Source organism: Colius striatus, chromosome 4 (genome assembly GCF_028858725.1).
Source record: "Colius striatus isolate bColStr4 chromosome 4, bColStr4.1.hap1, whole genome shotgun sequence".
In the NCBI taxonomy this organism is placed as follows: domain Eukaryota; kingdom Metazoa; phylum Chordata; class Aves; order Coliiformes; family Coliidae; genus Colius; species Colius striatus.
Genome location: NC_084762.1, coordinates 68,052,423 through 68,069,912, shown reverse-complemented (window position 1 = coordinate 68,069,912; position 17,490 = coordinate 68,052,423). Strand labels below are relative to the sequence as shown.

Genomic DNA, 17,490 nt, shown 5'->3' with positions numbered 1-17,490 from the left:
ACCACAAATGTCCAATGCCTTGTGTAGTACCACAATGATAATGCTATTAGAAAGATACATTTGTTACCTCAGTGATTTCCTACAGTTAACTTTTGTTTTGACTTCTCTTTGTACCAAAAATTGTCTACATGAAAACAAATGAGAATGCTGTAACAAGACACCAGAAAACTTACTGTACTTCTGTTGAAGATGAAATAAAAAAGAATGGGATTTTTTTAATATTCCACATGAATCCTCACAGGTGTTGAGTGAACTCAATAAAATTTTGACACCTTATTGAAAATTCATGAAATCATTTGTGAGGTGTCACATTGGAAAAGATTGAGCTGTGTATATTATAGTAGTGTCAGGTTTACAACCGTAAATGTTTTTAAAAATCTTGAAAAGGGGGCTGGGTCGTACACGGTGGGAATTTCAGAAGTACTGCGGGCAAGGCTGCACATCTAGGCACTAAATAAAGCATTGATAGGATTTACAGTTTAGGCATGAGAGAGCAGAGGAATGGAAATTATATAGAGGAATGGAAATTATAAGATATTTTGTTAACCCAAAATATTTAGTATCACGTGAACAGACAGTTTTGTTTAGGGGGACTTTGAATTTTTTTTTTTTTTAAACTGAACTGAAGATAGGAGTTTGTTGTGCAGTCATCTGATAGCAACTGTCATGGGTTCCTGGTTGATCAATGGTTACCCTTCAAAGGGACATGCAGAACTGGAGACGTATAACCTGTGGTGGCTTCCATCCCTCTGATTCAGGTGGTTTGCAAGTCTGTCCCATACGGAAGTTTTTCTGGTGTGCTTGCTTCCATTCTGTCACTATTTTCCACCCATTTCCTTCTCGTTTCACACACTGCTGCAACTTCAGAAGAAGCCACCTTGCAGTCACCTCATTCATGAGAACTTTGCTGTGGAGTTCTGTGCTCTTTGCCGTGGGCAGAGGAGTATTCGAACTGGAACTGTCACAGTGAACTAATTACAAGAATTGTGAGCAGCAGCACTTTGTTCTTTTCTGTTGGAGTAAAACATTGCAAAGGTAACTGTCTTAATATTTAGCTACTGCTTTACAATGGATATTTTCCCTTAGTTTTAGATTTTGATTTACTGGGGTTTTGCTTTTTTTCATCCTACAAAGCACTTGTAGTCTGCCCACTTCTCTGCTTTTCATTTGTGTACTCCTAAATCAATTAAAATGCTGACTAGTCATGAATCAAGAATGAGTCGCTATGAAACTCCCACTTCATACCCTTCCCACTGCGCCAACCGTTAGCCCCTGTGAGTACAGCGTTCCCACAGAAGCAGCTGGAGCAAGAGGCCACATTCCCTCATTCATGAAACTCAGCTGGCAGCTGTGGAAGGGAGTAGCCAACTCTGTCCTGGCCTCGCATGGGGCATCGTCGCTGAGAGAAAGCTCCTCTGCTATGTGGGATACCTGCCCCAAATTAGTTTTGCTCTGTGCATCTCATTGGATCACTGCAGTTTCTATCCCTGTGTTGAAACGTTGCAATGAAGCAGCAGCAATTATCCTGACAGAAACTTGCTTTTCTAGTAGTGGAATTGACAGTGCTTCCTATAGAAAATTGTATTTGTTATGTGGGTGGATTAGTGTGAGCTTTTCCCTATGCTACAGTAAGCTCTAATACACACTGGGGGCTGAGTTTGGAAGAGTCATGCTCTGAAGTTGCTGCTGCAATCACTGTTTTTAAGTAAAAGTCAGATAACAAATAGTCCAAGGTTGTAACACCCCTTTATGGAACAGCAGGTCTAGGGATCCTTCCTGTTATTCACTCCTTTCTGTATTTCACTTAAGCCTTTGTCCCAGAGATCAATCAGTACGTTGCTAGAGAGGTCCCACACTGTGCTTTTTCCGGTGGAGTACAGGACTTGCTCTAAGGGATGCCTGGGTAGCCAAGCTATGTCCTCACATCCATGTTTGCTTGAACTCAGGGAACTGGTAATGCTGCTGTCTCCAAAAGATGTCTCTTTAAAGCTGTTTGGGTTCCAGGTGAGCAGTCACTGTACTGACCAGGGGAGTTTCCCCTTTGAAAGTAAACAGTCGTTCAATCATTTGCTGTCCAGAATTGCTTCTACACTAAATGTTAGTTACTGAGCTGTGAGTGGTTTAGGTTCTGTGTTTATCTTTACCCATTCAGGTTTCTTCCATAGCACTGACGTTTCTTTGCTGTCTCCTGTTGTGATAACCTTTATGCCGGTCTCATTTCAAGGGCAACCTTTTGTATTTGGTGTTCCTCTGGCTGTGCCTTGCAAGGCAAACAGAGCTAGGGCTTTTGTTAAATGTTTCCAATCTTCTTCCAAAGTCTGACTTAAACTCTGACTTACCTTTTGTTTCTGATGCAACTGTACAGATTTGGAAGAGTGGAAAGGTGGGGGAAATGCAGTCCTTTATTCTAAACAATAAAAGATTAATGTCATCTTGTCTTATAATGGGTATAAATGCCAAACTTATGTCATCCCCACTTAGAGTAACAGTGACTGTTGGCAATACTTTGACCTGCTTTTTATCGGTTGTTCTGCAATTGAATAGCTTGAGGGTTTATACTGGAATAGGAAACATTTCAAAGTTTCTCCTTGGGTTGATGAATTCAGAACTGTTCTGATAGTTGTCTGGAAAAGGCTGTCCTGAGATGTGTCTAAGCATAACCCCATATATGGTTTGTTCATTTTTTTTCTTCTGACTAGCACATTTTAAAACCACAAACTGAAGTTTTATCCAGCATCATCAAAATAAATCGATAGTACCATTGCAGGATCCTGTGTAACAAGGGCTAGTCAGAGTTGCCTTTAGGCTGCCTAGAGCACAGGGTGTGCACGAGCAGGGTGTTTCTGACAGAGCAGTGTTTGTCACTGTCATGTGGAGGTAACAGGAAAGCCGAAGGAGCTATGGAAACAGCCAGAGCCACCAAGTCCTCAAATGTGATTCCATGGAGCTGGATAAATCAGGCAGCCTGAGGTGTGGGCCGTTCTTACTTAACCAGTAATGAAAATGTTCAGCACAAAATCTTTCTGCAACAGAACAGAACCTGGCGCTAAAATTACAGGTCAAGAGATCTAATGATGTTCTAGCTGAACTGGCAAAACTTCTCTTTCTCTTTTTATACCTCTAACCAACAGGCAGGAAAGTCGTCTGCAATGCATTTGTCTGTCTCATGAAGGATATTGCAACATCCAGCCCAGAATGGAGTACTGGTATTGCTTGAAAAGATTGTAAACTGATCTGGAGACTTTGAAGTGGGAGTGGTAAACTGGAGTAATAACTCCAGTCTTTGTAGGTGCTGTCAGAGAGCTGAATCCTTTGGCTTTTTAGCTTCAGGAGACAGTAACGTGCATCATCAGAGAAGAGAGAACCTCCCACAGTGTAGAAACCATCAGTGGGTCTTGCCTGCCCAGTGGGTGCTATGGCTCATCAGACTAAAGCACTGGGGTTCTGGACTCAGCTCCCAGCACTGGATGAGTCTCAAGGGAAGTTAGGAGGTTCTGCACAACCTTTTGTTAAGCCTTCAGGATTGGGTATTCTAACTCATGTTTTCATAATTTTCAACACAATCTTGATGGAGACCTTTCCCCTTATTACCCCTTTTAAGCTCTTCATGGAGATCTTAAATGGTCAGCACTTCTGTGACTCAAGGATCACCAAGGTGTTCTCCACAATAATGAATTCATCCACACTTTATATCCCAGAGTGAGGTGTTGTATTTCCCTCTGCTTTGCAAGTTGGGAAAATGAGGAAGAAAACAATTACATGATTCACCCTAATTGCACAGTTGGCATAGTCCTCGTGTTACAGCTGATCCCACAGACTTGTCAGCAGGTTAAAATTAGATGATTGGCCGATCCCGTGAGGCTTCTGTCTGTACAGTACAGGAACCGTGTCTTGGGATATCTCGACTGGGTTTCAAGTAGATCTAAATATTCTTGCTCATAAATTATAAACTGCTTCTAGATTTTATAATATTCCTTTCTTCTATCAGTTCAAACTGAAAGGGCTATGATGTTTGCATTAATGTCGTGGTGAAACAAGCCTCTGCTCTCTGAACCCCCTGTGGATTAATGCTTTTCATCTAAAAGAAACCACAGCTGCCACAGCTTTTTCATGGGAATGCTGAGGATAACTATGAAATGCTGCTCATCTGTTTGTTTGGCAGTTAATGTGGGTTTGTCAACCACTGCTCATCTGGCAAGTGCCTAATGGGAGAGGCTGCACATTGACCTTTCAAGATCTTGTTACTGCTTTGAATGTTCAAGAAATGGATGGATGGATGGATGGACGGATGGATGGATGGATGGAGTGAGTGAGTTTAGGAAGCAGCTGCAACATGTGGCAAACCTCCTATAGGATCTCTCCTCCCAAATTTCCTGTGTCTCTTTCCTAGATGCTCTCTGCATTTATGATAATTGGGTTATGGGGTGGATAGCTTGTGACATTAAGGGCTCTCCCTTCCCCCCTTATTCTGCAAGTATAAATATGCCTATTACAGGGATAAACAGAGGCACCAGACAAGAGATCTTCCCTATTACGGCAGCTGCTTTGCACATTTAGAGAAAGTCATACCCTGAGAAGTTTATTTTTTGGTGTGTTGATGGGCAGTGTTAATTTAAAAATCTTAAGAATATAGTTTGCAGGATAATGTAAACCTAACAAAAATATTATGTGATTCCTCTTAAAACTGAGTGGGACAAGTGGAGAATCACTTGTGTGGGAAGAGGCAGATGAGAAAACTGTCTCCATTCTATGTACTCTTTTGAAAAACTGTAAGACCAGCCATTCAGTAAGATGTTGATGTGCTTATCTACGTTTCTGTTTATGGGTACATGAAGAACCCAGATAAGTAGTCAGCTCCTTGTGGAGATCACTGTTTTTTCATCTCACAGCAGTCAGATCTGACTCAATCATCCCCACTTAAATAGGCAATTAAAAAATATGTTGAGAGTGTTGCAAACCAAGCATGCAAAGCAATGTGTTATGAAGGAGTATTAAACAATGAAAAATGAAGCTCCACCTTGCTGTGAGTTAACCTGGGAAACAGAACATGTGCAAATAACTACTTTGATCTTTGCTATCGGCATGCTGTAGTCAGCTACTGGCATTCTCAGTGAGACTGTTTCAGCTCTGAATCTGGAAAACCATGGAAAAACCAGCGTCTTTCACTTCTCAAATGATGTGAGTTACATAAGACTCATGATCGTCCAAAGGTCAGAGCACAAGATCTCTCAACAAAGAGGCTGCTCTGTTCTGCTCTGGTGAAGCGGCTGTTGGCTCAGATTTCAGTTTATTCAGACACAGTATGTGCTCCAGACAGATTCTCAGGCTACATAAATTAATGTCTACACTACTTATCATTTTCCCCCATCATTTTTCTTCTCCTGTTGTCTTCTTTATGAAATAAAACCCCTTATGTTCAACCACAAGTATGATACAACATACAGATAAGACTTGTTGTCAGGTTAGTGTTGTCACAAACCTTTTCCAGAATTTCTTGGTCCATGCAGGAGGATATTTTTCCTAACTTAGGAAACTAAACTGATCACACATACATACTGTGCTGACAGGACTTGCAAGACATTAGAAGGTTTTAATTTGAAAAGTGTGAAGTGGTCTCTGCTACCCACATCCAGCTATTAACTTCTGAAACTCTGCATTACAGCCACAGGAAGGTCACTGGTAACAAAATCCATTTTACTTGTGCCTCCATACAGCTTCCACTGTATTTGGTTTTGTTTTAGCAGAAATCACCTAAGCCAAAGGCAGTGGTTGGGTTTTTACTTGCTCTTGCAATCAAATTTAGTATTTTGCTACTGTCACTACTTCTGGCTTAGCCAAGACACTCTTCTGCCACAAGACCCTCTTGTTGCAGGAGATCTGAAAGGCTTTTTCTCTTGTGCAGTGTAAAAAAGTACATTTGCAAAGCACAATAACGGAATCTAAGCAACTATATGATTTATTCTCCTTGTTCTTTGTTCTTGATTTTCTTTTATTTGCTCTTTCCAGACTCTTCAGGAGGAACATGGTGTAGTGCTCCAGCTGTGTAAGGTCACAATTCTCACCCAGGCCATCATAGCACTGGCCTTACCACAGGCCTACTGATGTGTGCTGAGCCCTTCCCAGGGCTGAGAAGAGACCTGAGGAAGGGCTCCCTCTGTGAGGCCCAATGCCACCCAGGCCTGGCCCCATGCCATGGTGCAATGACACCCAGGCCCCTGGTGCCCCTGGCCCCATGCCATGGTGCGATGCCACCCAGATCACAGCTGTGCCCTGCACAGCACAGCTCCCTTAGCCATTACTGAAAAGGTTACATCCCTTCCTCACTTTGGGCTCAACTTTCCTTCTAAAGGGGCACTTTTAACTGATTAAACCTTTGTCTTAGCTCCAGTTTGTCGCAGTGGGAGTATGTGAGGAGGGGGCTGGTAAACTTCTGCATCAAGGGCTGCTCCTGAGGCCCTGATATCCTGAAGGTTAGTCCAGAGCAGGGAACCAAGCTGAGTGCCAAGGTGAGCATGCACAGAGGGAGGTAAGAAGAGAAAAGCCAGAAAAGCAGCCAAGAAGGTGGTTAGTATTTACAACAGCACTTTGGCTTTGAAAAAGTGGGAACTTGTGGGGAAAGTGGGAGGGTTCTCCCCACAGGAATCTGGGAGGGGGGAAGGGTGGAACGCGTTTTCCACCCTGCTTTTTGAGCAGCACTTCCACACAGGCCCTTTTCCCTTCATTACGAGCCATGAGAAAGAGCGAGATTAGGTCCCTGGGTTGGCGTTTCTGGCAGTTTGCTGAACCCAGAGCTCCTCCTGGAGGTCCGCACAGCCCCAGCCCTGCCGCTGCCCGAGATCAGCCCCAGCCCTGCCGCTGCCCGAGCTCAGCCTCAGCCCCAGCTCAGCCCCAGCCCTGCCGCTGCCCGAGCTCAGCCTCGCTCAGCCCCAGCTCAGCCCCAGCCCTGCCGCTGCCCGAGCTCAGCCTCAGCCCCAGCTCAGCCCCAGCCCTGCCGCTGCCCGAGATCAGCCCCAGCCCTGCCGCTGCCCGAGCTCAGCCTCGCTCAGCCCCAGCTCAGCCCCAGCCCTGCCGCTGCCCGAGCTCAGCCTCGCTCAGCCCCAGCTCAGCCCCAGCCCTGCCGCTGCCCGAGATCAGCCTCAGCCCCAGCTCAGCCCCAGCCCTGCCGCTGCCCGAGATCAGCCCCAGCCCTGCCGCTGCCCGAGCTCAGCCTCAGCCCCAGCTCAGCCCCAGCCCTGCCGCTGCCCGAGCTCAGCCTCAGTCCCAGCTCAGCCCCAGCCCTGCCGCTGCCCGAGCTCAGCCTCAGCCCCAGCCCTGCCGCTGCTGTTGCTGTCACCACCAGCAGCGCTCCAGCTCCTCAACAGCCCTCTGGACACACAGTAACCCTATTCGTGGGCAGCCCTATCTGACTCCAGTCAGGTCAAGAGCTGCACGGAGGGAAGGCAAATCCAATCACAGAAGTGCAGACAATTAATCTGAATATATTTACATATTGACTATATCTGTGGAGTGGGTACCCACGCAGCCCTCCTGCCTCGAGAACGGGCTGGGTGGCACTGGCTGGTGGGAAAGCATGGAGAAGGGGGGGGAGTGGGATACGCAGACTGTCTCAGAGGGCGTTTTCCCAAAGCTCATCTTGGTAGGAGGAAGACAACAATCAACTGTGTTAAACAGCAACCCGGAATTACCTGGAGGACTTTTATTTGGAAGCAAGGCAGGGGCGGTGGGGGGGAAGCTAAGCAGACATAGTAAAACACGGAACAGGAGGATGTGGTGTGCAGGAAAGGGGAGCAGGGCAGCAGCGTGGCCAGCGTGACCCTGCCAGGCACAGCCCTCCTGGTTAAACATGCATTTTATATTGTTTATCTTTCTTTGGTAAGTGCCTAGAAATCTCTTGTTATGAAATGTTATCTGCTGTATTGCAGATATTGATCCCCAGTGTAGAGTTCGGTGATGGCCAGTTAATAACACATTGATAACAAAACAATGAACCACTTAAACCATGATCAAAGTCACGTGAAGGGGGCAGGTTTTCCCTAAGATGTACACCTGACTGAGCAGTGCTACTATGGTGGGTGTCGCCATGGTTTCTGCCATGAGGACAGATAAATATGACAGCTACATAAGATTAGTCTTGTGATATTGGCCATTTCTTAAGATGTTCAAGCTAGTCCCTGTTGTTAAGTAATTTTTAAGACTAAAGTTTCCTCTCTGTGTTTCTAAAAAAAAAAAAATGACTTAATTAAACCACTTTAGACTCAACTTCATTCAAACCTGTGAGATTTCCACATCAGAAATACTCCCCTTAGACATCCATCCTGTTCTCTCACCCCATCACAGCTGTATGCAGAGCAGGTATGTGTACCCACCAAACAGGCCCTTGACTAACAGGTGGGTTAGAGGCTGGTGCCATCAACACAACTTTGGATTTTTTGATCATGGTGAAATTTTCATGATGCCAAATCTGGTGACAGAAGTTCATCTGTCTCAAAGGAGGAAAAGGATCACAGAAAGGGCTGGGCTTTTTTTGTTTTGGTTTTTTTTAGCTTTAAACTACTTTTGAAGGGGGAAGGGGATAAAACCAGGCCCACTAGAGTTGAGCCTAAGGATGGCAAATGAGTGTTGGGGGTGAAACCTGCATGATTGGCTTCCTTCTTGAAATGTCTGTACACCAATGCATACAGAATGGGGAATAAACAGGAGGAGCTCTAAGTCTGTGTATAGGCAAGGGGCTATGGTCTGGTAACTATTGCAGAGACATGGTGGGACAGTTCACATGACTGGAATGGGGTCATGGAAGGCTATGTCCTTTTTAGGAAGGACAGGCCAACAGGGCAGTTGCTCTTTATGTGAGAGACCAACTGGAATGCCCTGCATTCTGTCCAGGTGAGGATGAGGGGCAAGTTGAGAGATTTTGGGTGAGAATTAAGGGGCAGCCTAGCATGTGTGACACTGCTGTGGGTGTCTAGTACAGGCCACCTGACCAGGATGGTTAATGAGGCCTTCTACAGGCAGCTGGGAGCAGCCTCAAAATCACAGGCCCATGTTCTCATGAGGGATTTTAAGTACCCAGACATCTGCTGGAAGACCCACACTGCTAGTCACTTACAGTCCAGGTAACTTCTTGATGTAAATGGTGGATGTGCCATATAGGAGAGGAGCTCTACTGGATCTTATACTCACAAACAAGCAGGATCTGGTTGAAGGGGTAAAGGTTGAGGGTGGCCTTGGCTGCAGCCACCACAAGATGGTAGAGTTTAGGATCTTGTGCAGTAGGAACAGAATACCAAGTAGGATCACAACCCTGGACTTTAGCAAGGCCAGCTTTGTCCCTTTCAAGCAATTGCTAGGGGACATCTCACGGGACAGGGTATTAGAGGATAAAGGGGCCCAAGATAGTTCTGTTCAAAGATCAGTTTTTCCAGGCTCAGGATCAGCATCCCAGCAGGTAAGAAATCAAGCAGGGGAGCCAGGAGACTCACATGGTTAAACAGGGAACCGTTGGGCAAACTCAAGTGGAAGAAGAGAGTCTATAGATCATGGAAGCAAGAGATGGCCCCTTGGGATGAATATAAGGCTGTTGTCAGAGGATGTAGGGAGGCAACTAGGAAAGCTAAAGCCTCACTGGAGTTGCACCTTGCAATGGAGGCCAAGGACAAGAAGAAGGGCTTCTTCAAATACATTGTGGACAAAACTAACACTAGAGGCAATGTAGGCCCACTATTGAATGAGGCAGGTGCCCTGGTGACAGAGGATACAGAGCAGGCAGAGTTACTGAATGCCTTCTTTGCCTCTGTCTATACTGCTGGAGACTGTCCCTGGGAGCCCCAGACTCCAGAGGAAGTCAGGTTAAAGGAGGAGTTTTGTTTGTTTGATGAGGACTGGGTTAAGGCTCAGTTAAGCAGTGTGGATGTTGTGGTTTAGGCCCATCAGGGAACAAAGACCACAATTAGCCTCGAGTACCGAAGAGGCTGAGAATTGCTCAAGGGCAGGGAGAGCTTAATTGCCGCTTAAGGTTCAGGACAAAACAGACCAGGCCACTCGGTTTGGGGAAGAAAACAGAAAAACAATTTAATGCAACATCAACTAAAACATACCCCAAAAAACCCAAAACATAACCAAAATGAAACAACACAGAGTAATACATCAATGAAGAGTCCAACCAGCCTTTTTAAGAACACCTTCTTGCCACACCTCCCCTCTTCCCAGGCTCAGAGCCCTGATCCCGGGGTTTTTACCCTGTCCCCCCCTGAACGGTTCGGGGGGGCAGGCAGTGGGGGTTTCAGTTAGTCTGTTCCAGATAGCTTCTGCCGTCTGTCCCTCCTCAGGACGGGTGAACTCCACACCAGTCCTCCCTGCGAGTCCGTGGGGTAACACACACACGGCAGCCCTGCACGGGCTGCTCCGATCCGCACTTATTCCAAGGGCTGCAGCTCCTCTCTGCCTCTCATGTGGGGCTGCTCTGCGACGTGCAGGCTCTCCAACACGGCCTGGGCCATGGCCGTCTCCCCACACAGTCCCTCGCCCGTCCGGGCTCACTCACATGGAGCTGCTGGTGGCTCTTGGTCCTGCCACGGATCTCCATAGGTTGCAGGGGCACAGCTTGTATTCTCGCCACGGCTTGCAGAGGGGTCTCTGGTCTATTGCTTCTCCTTCCTTCCTCTTTCTCTGGCTGAAGGGTCCGCGTAGTCGCCTCCATCTTGTATCACTCTTACACCTCCTGCCTCGCATTTCAAATTCCCGTCCCCTAAATAGTGATCGCAGAGGCGCCAGATTGGCCCAGCCGGGCCGGAGGTGGGTCTGAACCCAGGAGCCGGGGGAGAGTCCGCAAACTCTTTACCGGGTCTTCACCGCAACCCGCTCCCCCTGTTACTAAGCAAAAGCTGCTCCTTGCTAAACCAGAACAGTTGTACATAAATCCATGGGACCCGATGCACCTGTGGGTGCTGAGGGAGCTGGCAGAAGTCATTGCTAAACCATTCTCCATCATCTTCAGAAAGTCATGGAGAGCAAGAGAGGTGCCTGAGGACTGGAGGAGAGCAAATGTCACTCCAGGCTTCAAAAACGACAAGAAGGAGGAGCTGGGTAACTACAAACCAGTCATCCTCACCTCCATCCCTGGAGAGATGATGGAACAACTTATCCTTGTTGCTCTCTCCAGGCATTTAAAGTTCGAGATGGTCATTGTGAGCAGTCAACATGGCTTTACAAGGGGAAGTTGTGTTTGACCGATAGCCTTTTATGAAGATGTAACCAGATGGATAGATGGTGGTAATGCAGTAGATGTGGTTAATCTTGATTTCAGTAAAGCATTTGACACCATCTCCCACAGCATCCTTGGAGCAAAACTGAGAGAGTGTGGGCTGGATGATCAGGTAGTGAGGTGGACTGTTAACTGGTTGAAGGGAAGAATGCAGAGAGTTGTGATCAACGGGGCAGGGCCTAGTTGGAGGTCTGTATCTAGTGGAGTCCCTCAAGGGTCAGCGCTGGGACCAGTACTGTTCAATCTATTCATTAATGACCTTGATGAAGGAACAGAGGGCACTGTCAGCAAGTTTGATGATGATACTAAACTGGGAGGAGTAGCTGACACACCAGAAGGCTGTGCTGCCATTCAACAGGATCTGGACAGGCTGGAGAGCTGGGCCGGGAAAAATCTAATAAAATTCAACAAGGGCAAGTGTAGAGTCTTGCATCTGGAAAAGAATAACCCCATGTGCCAGTACAGGTTGGGGAATTAACTCTTAGAGAGGGGAAAGGGATCCAGGAGTCCTGGTGGACGGCAGGATGACCATGAGCCAGCAATGTGCCCTCGTGGCCAAGAAGGCCAATGGTATCCTAGGGTGTATTAGGAGGGCTGTGGGCAGTAGATTGAGAGAGGTTCTCCTCCCTCTCTACTCTGCCCTCATAAGACCACATCTGGAATATTGTGTCCAGTTCTGGGCCTCTCAGTTCAAGGACAGGGAACCACTGGAGAGCTGGGGCTCTTCAGCTTGAACAACAGAAGACTGAGGGGTGACCTCATTAATGTTTACAAATACATAAAGGGCAGGTGTCAGAAGGATGGCGCCAGGCTGTTCTCAGTGATGTGCAATGATAGGGCAAGGGACAATGGGTACAAGCTGGAACAAAAGAGGTTCCAAAGAAACACAAGGAAAAAACTTCTGCACTGTGAGGGTGATAGAGCACTGGAACAGGCTGCCCAGATGGGCTGTGGAGTCTCCTTCTCTGGAGACATTCAAAACCCACCACACCATACACCGAGTTGTTCAGGGTTTTTTTGGTTGGTTGTTTTTTTAAACCAAATCACCTTTGACAGATTTTTTTAATTCTAGGCTGCTGCTAAAACATGAAATGTTTTAAAATATCCTCACTTCCTCTAAAGAGTACTGTGTTCTAACAGCAGTGTAAGGAGAGCACTTACACTTTTGCCTGATAGGATAATACATTTAATACAATCATATAACAAAAACATGACACCAAGATATTTATTTACAGCATATATATAAATTTTTTCATTAATATATTTTCCCCTTTCTCAAAGCTATCCAGATTAAAAAAGTCCAAGCCTGTTAAGAGAGAAGAAAACATTTTCACAATCAATAAATAAGACAGGAAGTCAGCTCTAGTACACCATCTGCTGCCACCATCCTCTTGTAAAATACATTCCAGTTAATCCAGAGTACATTTACAATAACATGTTGACACTGTTCACTTCTGTCTGCTTACATACTAAACAAATACCATCTTGACATGAAAAGAGACATACATTCAAAAAAGAAAGAACCATTTGTCCCAGGGTCATCTGAATTTACACTGGAAAGAGCCACCTCCTCAGCTCAAACCCCTAGAATCCCTTTGTTCTTGAAGGAAACCAGTCACCTACTGTCTCTCAAACAAATATGGGAACACTCCTGTTCTGGAGAGGGTATTTGGGTTTGTGTACATGACTATAGTGTCTCTGAGTACAGCTTCACCAACCACACAGGCCCTGGTTTAGGACTGTCCCCCAGAATCACTAGCCCCTACACACAAGCTTTTAGAGAACCTCACATGAATGACCAATTTCTTTTCTTTATCCTTCACAAATTTTGTTCCTAAAACACCCAGTCTGAAATCAATGAACTGAAGACCTCTGAAGCTTTCCATGATGAACACTTGGACAAAACATGCTGGAGGTCAGCACTCAAGTGCTAGCTTGCACAGGAGAAGACCTTCCCTAGGATTTCTTGTCCTGTGCAGGGTGTTCACATGGAAAATTCTTGCAAAAAAACAGCAGGTCTGTGTTTTCCAGAGTGGACTGAAAATCATTTTGTTTCAAACTGGAAGCTGAGAGATCTATTTTGGTTAGGTTGTAGAGCACTTTAAATGTCCTAAGTAAGTGCTAAGCATCCAAGACCAGCTGCTAGAAGCAAGCTTTTCTAAGCTAAGTGTGGGACTATATCAGCATGGCTCTGTGTTCAGAAACACCAGATGTGTCCAGGAGCACACAGTCAGCCTCGCATGGTGATGGAAGCAGTGTACACTAATGCTTTCTGTACCCAGAGACTTACATAGTCTGCATACCTTGAGAACAGGATTCCAGCCAAAATGACTGGCAAATTGATTCTAAATAACTCAGAATATCTGATATTTTATTAAATATGACTGCATTCAACTGGCACCTCATCCTAAATTTCAGTAACCTTTAAAACTGAGTAACAATTTGTTACTGTTTGGTTTCCTACTGAAATGCACTTTTAAATTTAAGGCAGTTATCTGTTTGTTTGTTTTTAAAACAAAAAATTAATAGGTCCAGCATTGCTCTGCTGTCAACTGAAAGGAACAACTTTCTTGGTACCTTCAAGCTTTGGAACGGCATTAACACAGTTTTTTTTCCAGTGGGAAATTTATCCAAAGTGGCAAGGCTTCATTCTCCTTTCATCTGGAGGCAAACCAAAAGCAGTTCCACTACAGAGAATGAACAAGTCCTGAAAAGCTGAATCTCTCCACAGGGTTTGTCCATTTTGGGTTTCATCCATGGAACTCAGCTTGAAGGTTTCTGGGCACACCAGTATGCCATGTCCAGACACACACATTAGCTTGTGCTTAACCTACAGCCCAGTAAAGCAAACCCTGTCATAGCCTATGGGAGCCAAACACCCAGCAGATCACAGGCTGAAGTCCACAGAAGGGCTCAGTCTTCTGATGCTCTACAGAAACCAAGCCTCCCAGTATTCCCCAACTGGTTCAATCATCAGTAAACTTAAATTCATTTGAACACAAGAAATGTAGATCAATGTGACTGCTTCCCACATCCCTAGGAACTCCACAGTGTTTTACTATTTCCTTGGGATTGACAGCAGGCTACTAGCATAAAGCTTGTCCTATTTCATAAAATTGATATTACAAAGCAGCCTATTTAATTATTGTTTTGTATTCCAAAAGTGATTTCTCTCTACATATAGTGGTTTAGCACTCTGAGTGGCATTTGCTCTTGACACTAAAAAGTTGTCAGTTGGACAGTAACATGTCAAGTTTACTTAACCAGGGTTAAAAAGACATTTCAAATACAACAGACTGGTATTGTTTCCCTTCAAAAAATGAAAAAAAAAGAACCAATGCTCAAAAATTTTAATTATACCATTTCAAAATAATTTCAAAAAGGTGTTACCAATTCCTTTGAGGATGGGTAAAGCAAAGACTCACCCTAGAAAGACACATTGTAGGAGAACACAGGAACGTCAAGTCACTTCTGGATTTTTGACAGAGTTAGTGGAAATCAGTTTTGTTTGGCAGAGAACTGTAACAACTTGGACATCACATTTTCCCCAGACACTGTAAAACTGTTCTTCAACTGAGTTGGAAATAGTTCAAAATAGAAGCTCATGAGATATTCTGGCCAAAGTTAAAACAAAACAAGAATCCTATCCCGCTTCAAAAAACCTACAGAAGAGTCTCCTCTTACTGACCAGGACACTGTTAGTTGCTCCAGGCAGACTGTTTACATCTCCATGCCCAAACAAATGGCTATTGGTTCAAAGGAGCACACAAGTCAGGACACATACAAAGCTGGCTTTACTAATATTTGAAACGTCTAAACCAAATAATGTTCTAGAAAGGGCCTCAGTGACTTATTTAACTTTTTAATTTCAACAATGAACCCAGCTGTGTGCACATAGGTTTTAAAAAACCAGACAGATACGGTAAGACAGTACCCAATAAAACTGATACTAATAACAACACAGAATCACAGAATGGTAGGGGTTGGAATGGACCTCTGAAGATCATTTAGTCCAAACCCCCTGCCAAAGCTGGTCCACTTAGATCAGGTCACTCGGGAACACATCCAGGCGGGTCTTGAAAACCTCCAGAGAAGGAGACTCCACACCCTCCCTGGGCAGCCTGTGCCAGAGCTCCCTCACCCTCACAGTAAAATATTTTTTCCTTAAGTGGAACGTTTTGTGTCTGGACAATACAGAAAAAAGTGTTACTACTACTACTACTGGACACTACTGAAAAAAAGTGTTGCCCCATCCTCTTGACATACACCTTTTAAATACTTCTAAGTATTAACGGGGTCTCCCTTCAGTGTCCTCTTCCCCAGGGTGAGTCACCTCTGAGCAAGACTGAAAAAACTTTGATGCTTGAACATTTTGGCAGCTACTGTGGTTTTTTTTTATTTGTTTTTAAACTAGTTTTGTAATATGGCAGTATCACTATTCTTAGCAAAGCTGGCCATAAAAAAAATTGCCTGTATGAAACGCAACCACATAAAATTGGTTAGTTACAAAACAGCATTACAGCTATTTACACCTGCACCACAACGTACAGTGTTATAAAAAGGCCATGCTCTCATGAAGCCCACGCAGCCAGCTGCTTCATTTCGTCTTCATCCTCTGCCCTCTTCCTGGTCGATGCTGCAGAGAAAGAGACATTAGCAACAACCATCAACTAATGTAACAGTCAGAACCATTTTATTTCTTAGCATGAAGACTCGCATAGTGCCTTTCAGTGTGCAGATCCCAGATCAATTTACTGAGTAGCAAGCTAAACACAGGTAACGCAGTCATGCAAGCTGAGTAGAGACATGACTTTTGCCTCACCTCTCACACACAACCCTGCGGTTAACAGTACAGATCTGATGTAACTCCTACTGAAAGGCTCCCACAGAAAGCATATTTAATCTCTAAACGCCGCCACAGAGATTAAGTGTTCACACCAGTTCTCTCACTACCACCTGAATGGGCACGAGTGACCTACACCTGACCGGCTGTGCACCCTGCCACCTTTCCAAATAGTGCTGAAGGGTTCTGCACGTGCAGATCCACTTTCCAAATACACTCATCCCATTTTAATGAGGGGGTCATTTATTAAAAGGGAGAAATAAATTCCTCATCTTTGCCCAAATAACATCAGTCAACTGCTGTGGTCACAGCACCAGCAATTCCCAGCTCTGGATCACATGCCACACACATTTTTTTAAAAATCCAAATCTCGTATCACATATCTTTCACATTCCCTGAACTAAAACCTCACCCAAATGCTCTTCATTTACTGCCCTAGAGCCTGAGGCTGAACCTCAGGCTGTCTCATCTGTGGGCTGCACTTGTCAGGATCTGCATGTCTCCAGGCACCAGCAGGACACTGCTCCTGGCTGCAAACCCTTGTGTGTACATTTACAGTGGCCATATGGCTGCAGCCACCAGCTTGAGAGGGGCTGCAACTACTGCCTTTGGGGACTAAAGCTGGGAGAAGGACACGGGACATCACGGGTGCAACTCCTACTCTAGAGGCAAGTGTCACTGTCTCACTGTGCAACTGGAGAAGGTTATAATGCCTTGCTCCATTTCAGTTTCCTCATCTCTAAATCAGGAGGGTAACACGCATCTTCAATCAGAAGCACTCTAGAACCATTGCCTGTTCTGATTTTGTCATTGCTGGATAACAGTAAGCATCCAGTTTCAGAAAAGATAAGCTGGTTTTGAAAGGCCTTAAACTATATAATTGTAACCAGCTAATCGTGCCTGAAGTAGTCATGCAACCAGATGAAGTAGCAAATTAAGACAGTGAGAAGCACATGGAGAAGTCCTGGGTTTAATAAAAACGTCGACAGGCACAGTTGGATCTGGAAGAGGACGTATGAACAAACCATAAACACCCAGACTGCAATTTGCATTGGGTTTTCCTAAATCCATTTTTTTACTAGTTGTTCTGCAATTGACTTAAGTAGATGAGGCCCTGATCCCAGTTTGAACATTTAAAAATGCTTTTCAGGGACTTCAGTGCTGTCTGCCAAAACACAAAAGTCTTGGAGCTGAGCTTGTCTAGAAAACCTGTTCTGCAGCAGAATGCACCATAAACAACCTGTGCCATGTGTGTGCTGCCCCTGCCACCAAATATTTATGCTACTTTACTACCATGAGTACACAGCAAGTCCTTCAGCTGATATAGGACAACAGGGACATGGTAAAAGGGATAGTTAAAAGTTGACTGTCTCTGGCTTAATTCAAA

General features: G+C 45.1%; 1 protein-coding gene across 3 annotated transcripts in view; it reads right to left on the bottom strand.

Moving 5' to 3' along the window:
- Positions 1–10,079: 10,079 nt before the first annotated feature.
- CHMP4C (charged multivesicular body protein 4C) overlaps positions 10,080–17,490 on the bottom strand; it is a 21,550-nt gene continuing 14,139 nt past the window's right edge. For 2 of the 3 annotated variants that reach the window (XM_061994445.1, XM_061994449.1), the window contains exon 5: positions 10,080–15,896. In XM_061994445.1, the coding sequence (XP_061850429.1) occupies positions 15,832–15,896 (65 nt within the window). In that variant the 3' untranslated portion in view covers positions 10,080–15,831. The remainder of the gene's footprint in view (positions 15,897–17,490) is intronic. The other variant, XM_061994446.1, reaches the window with a different exon arrangement.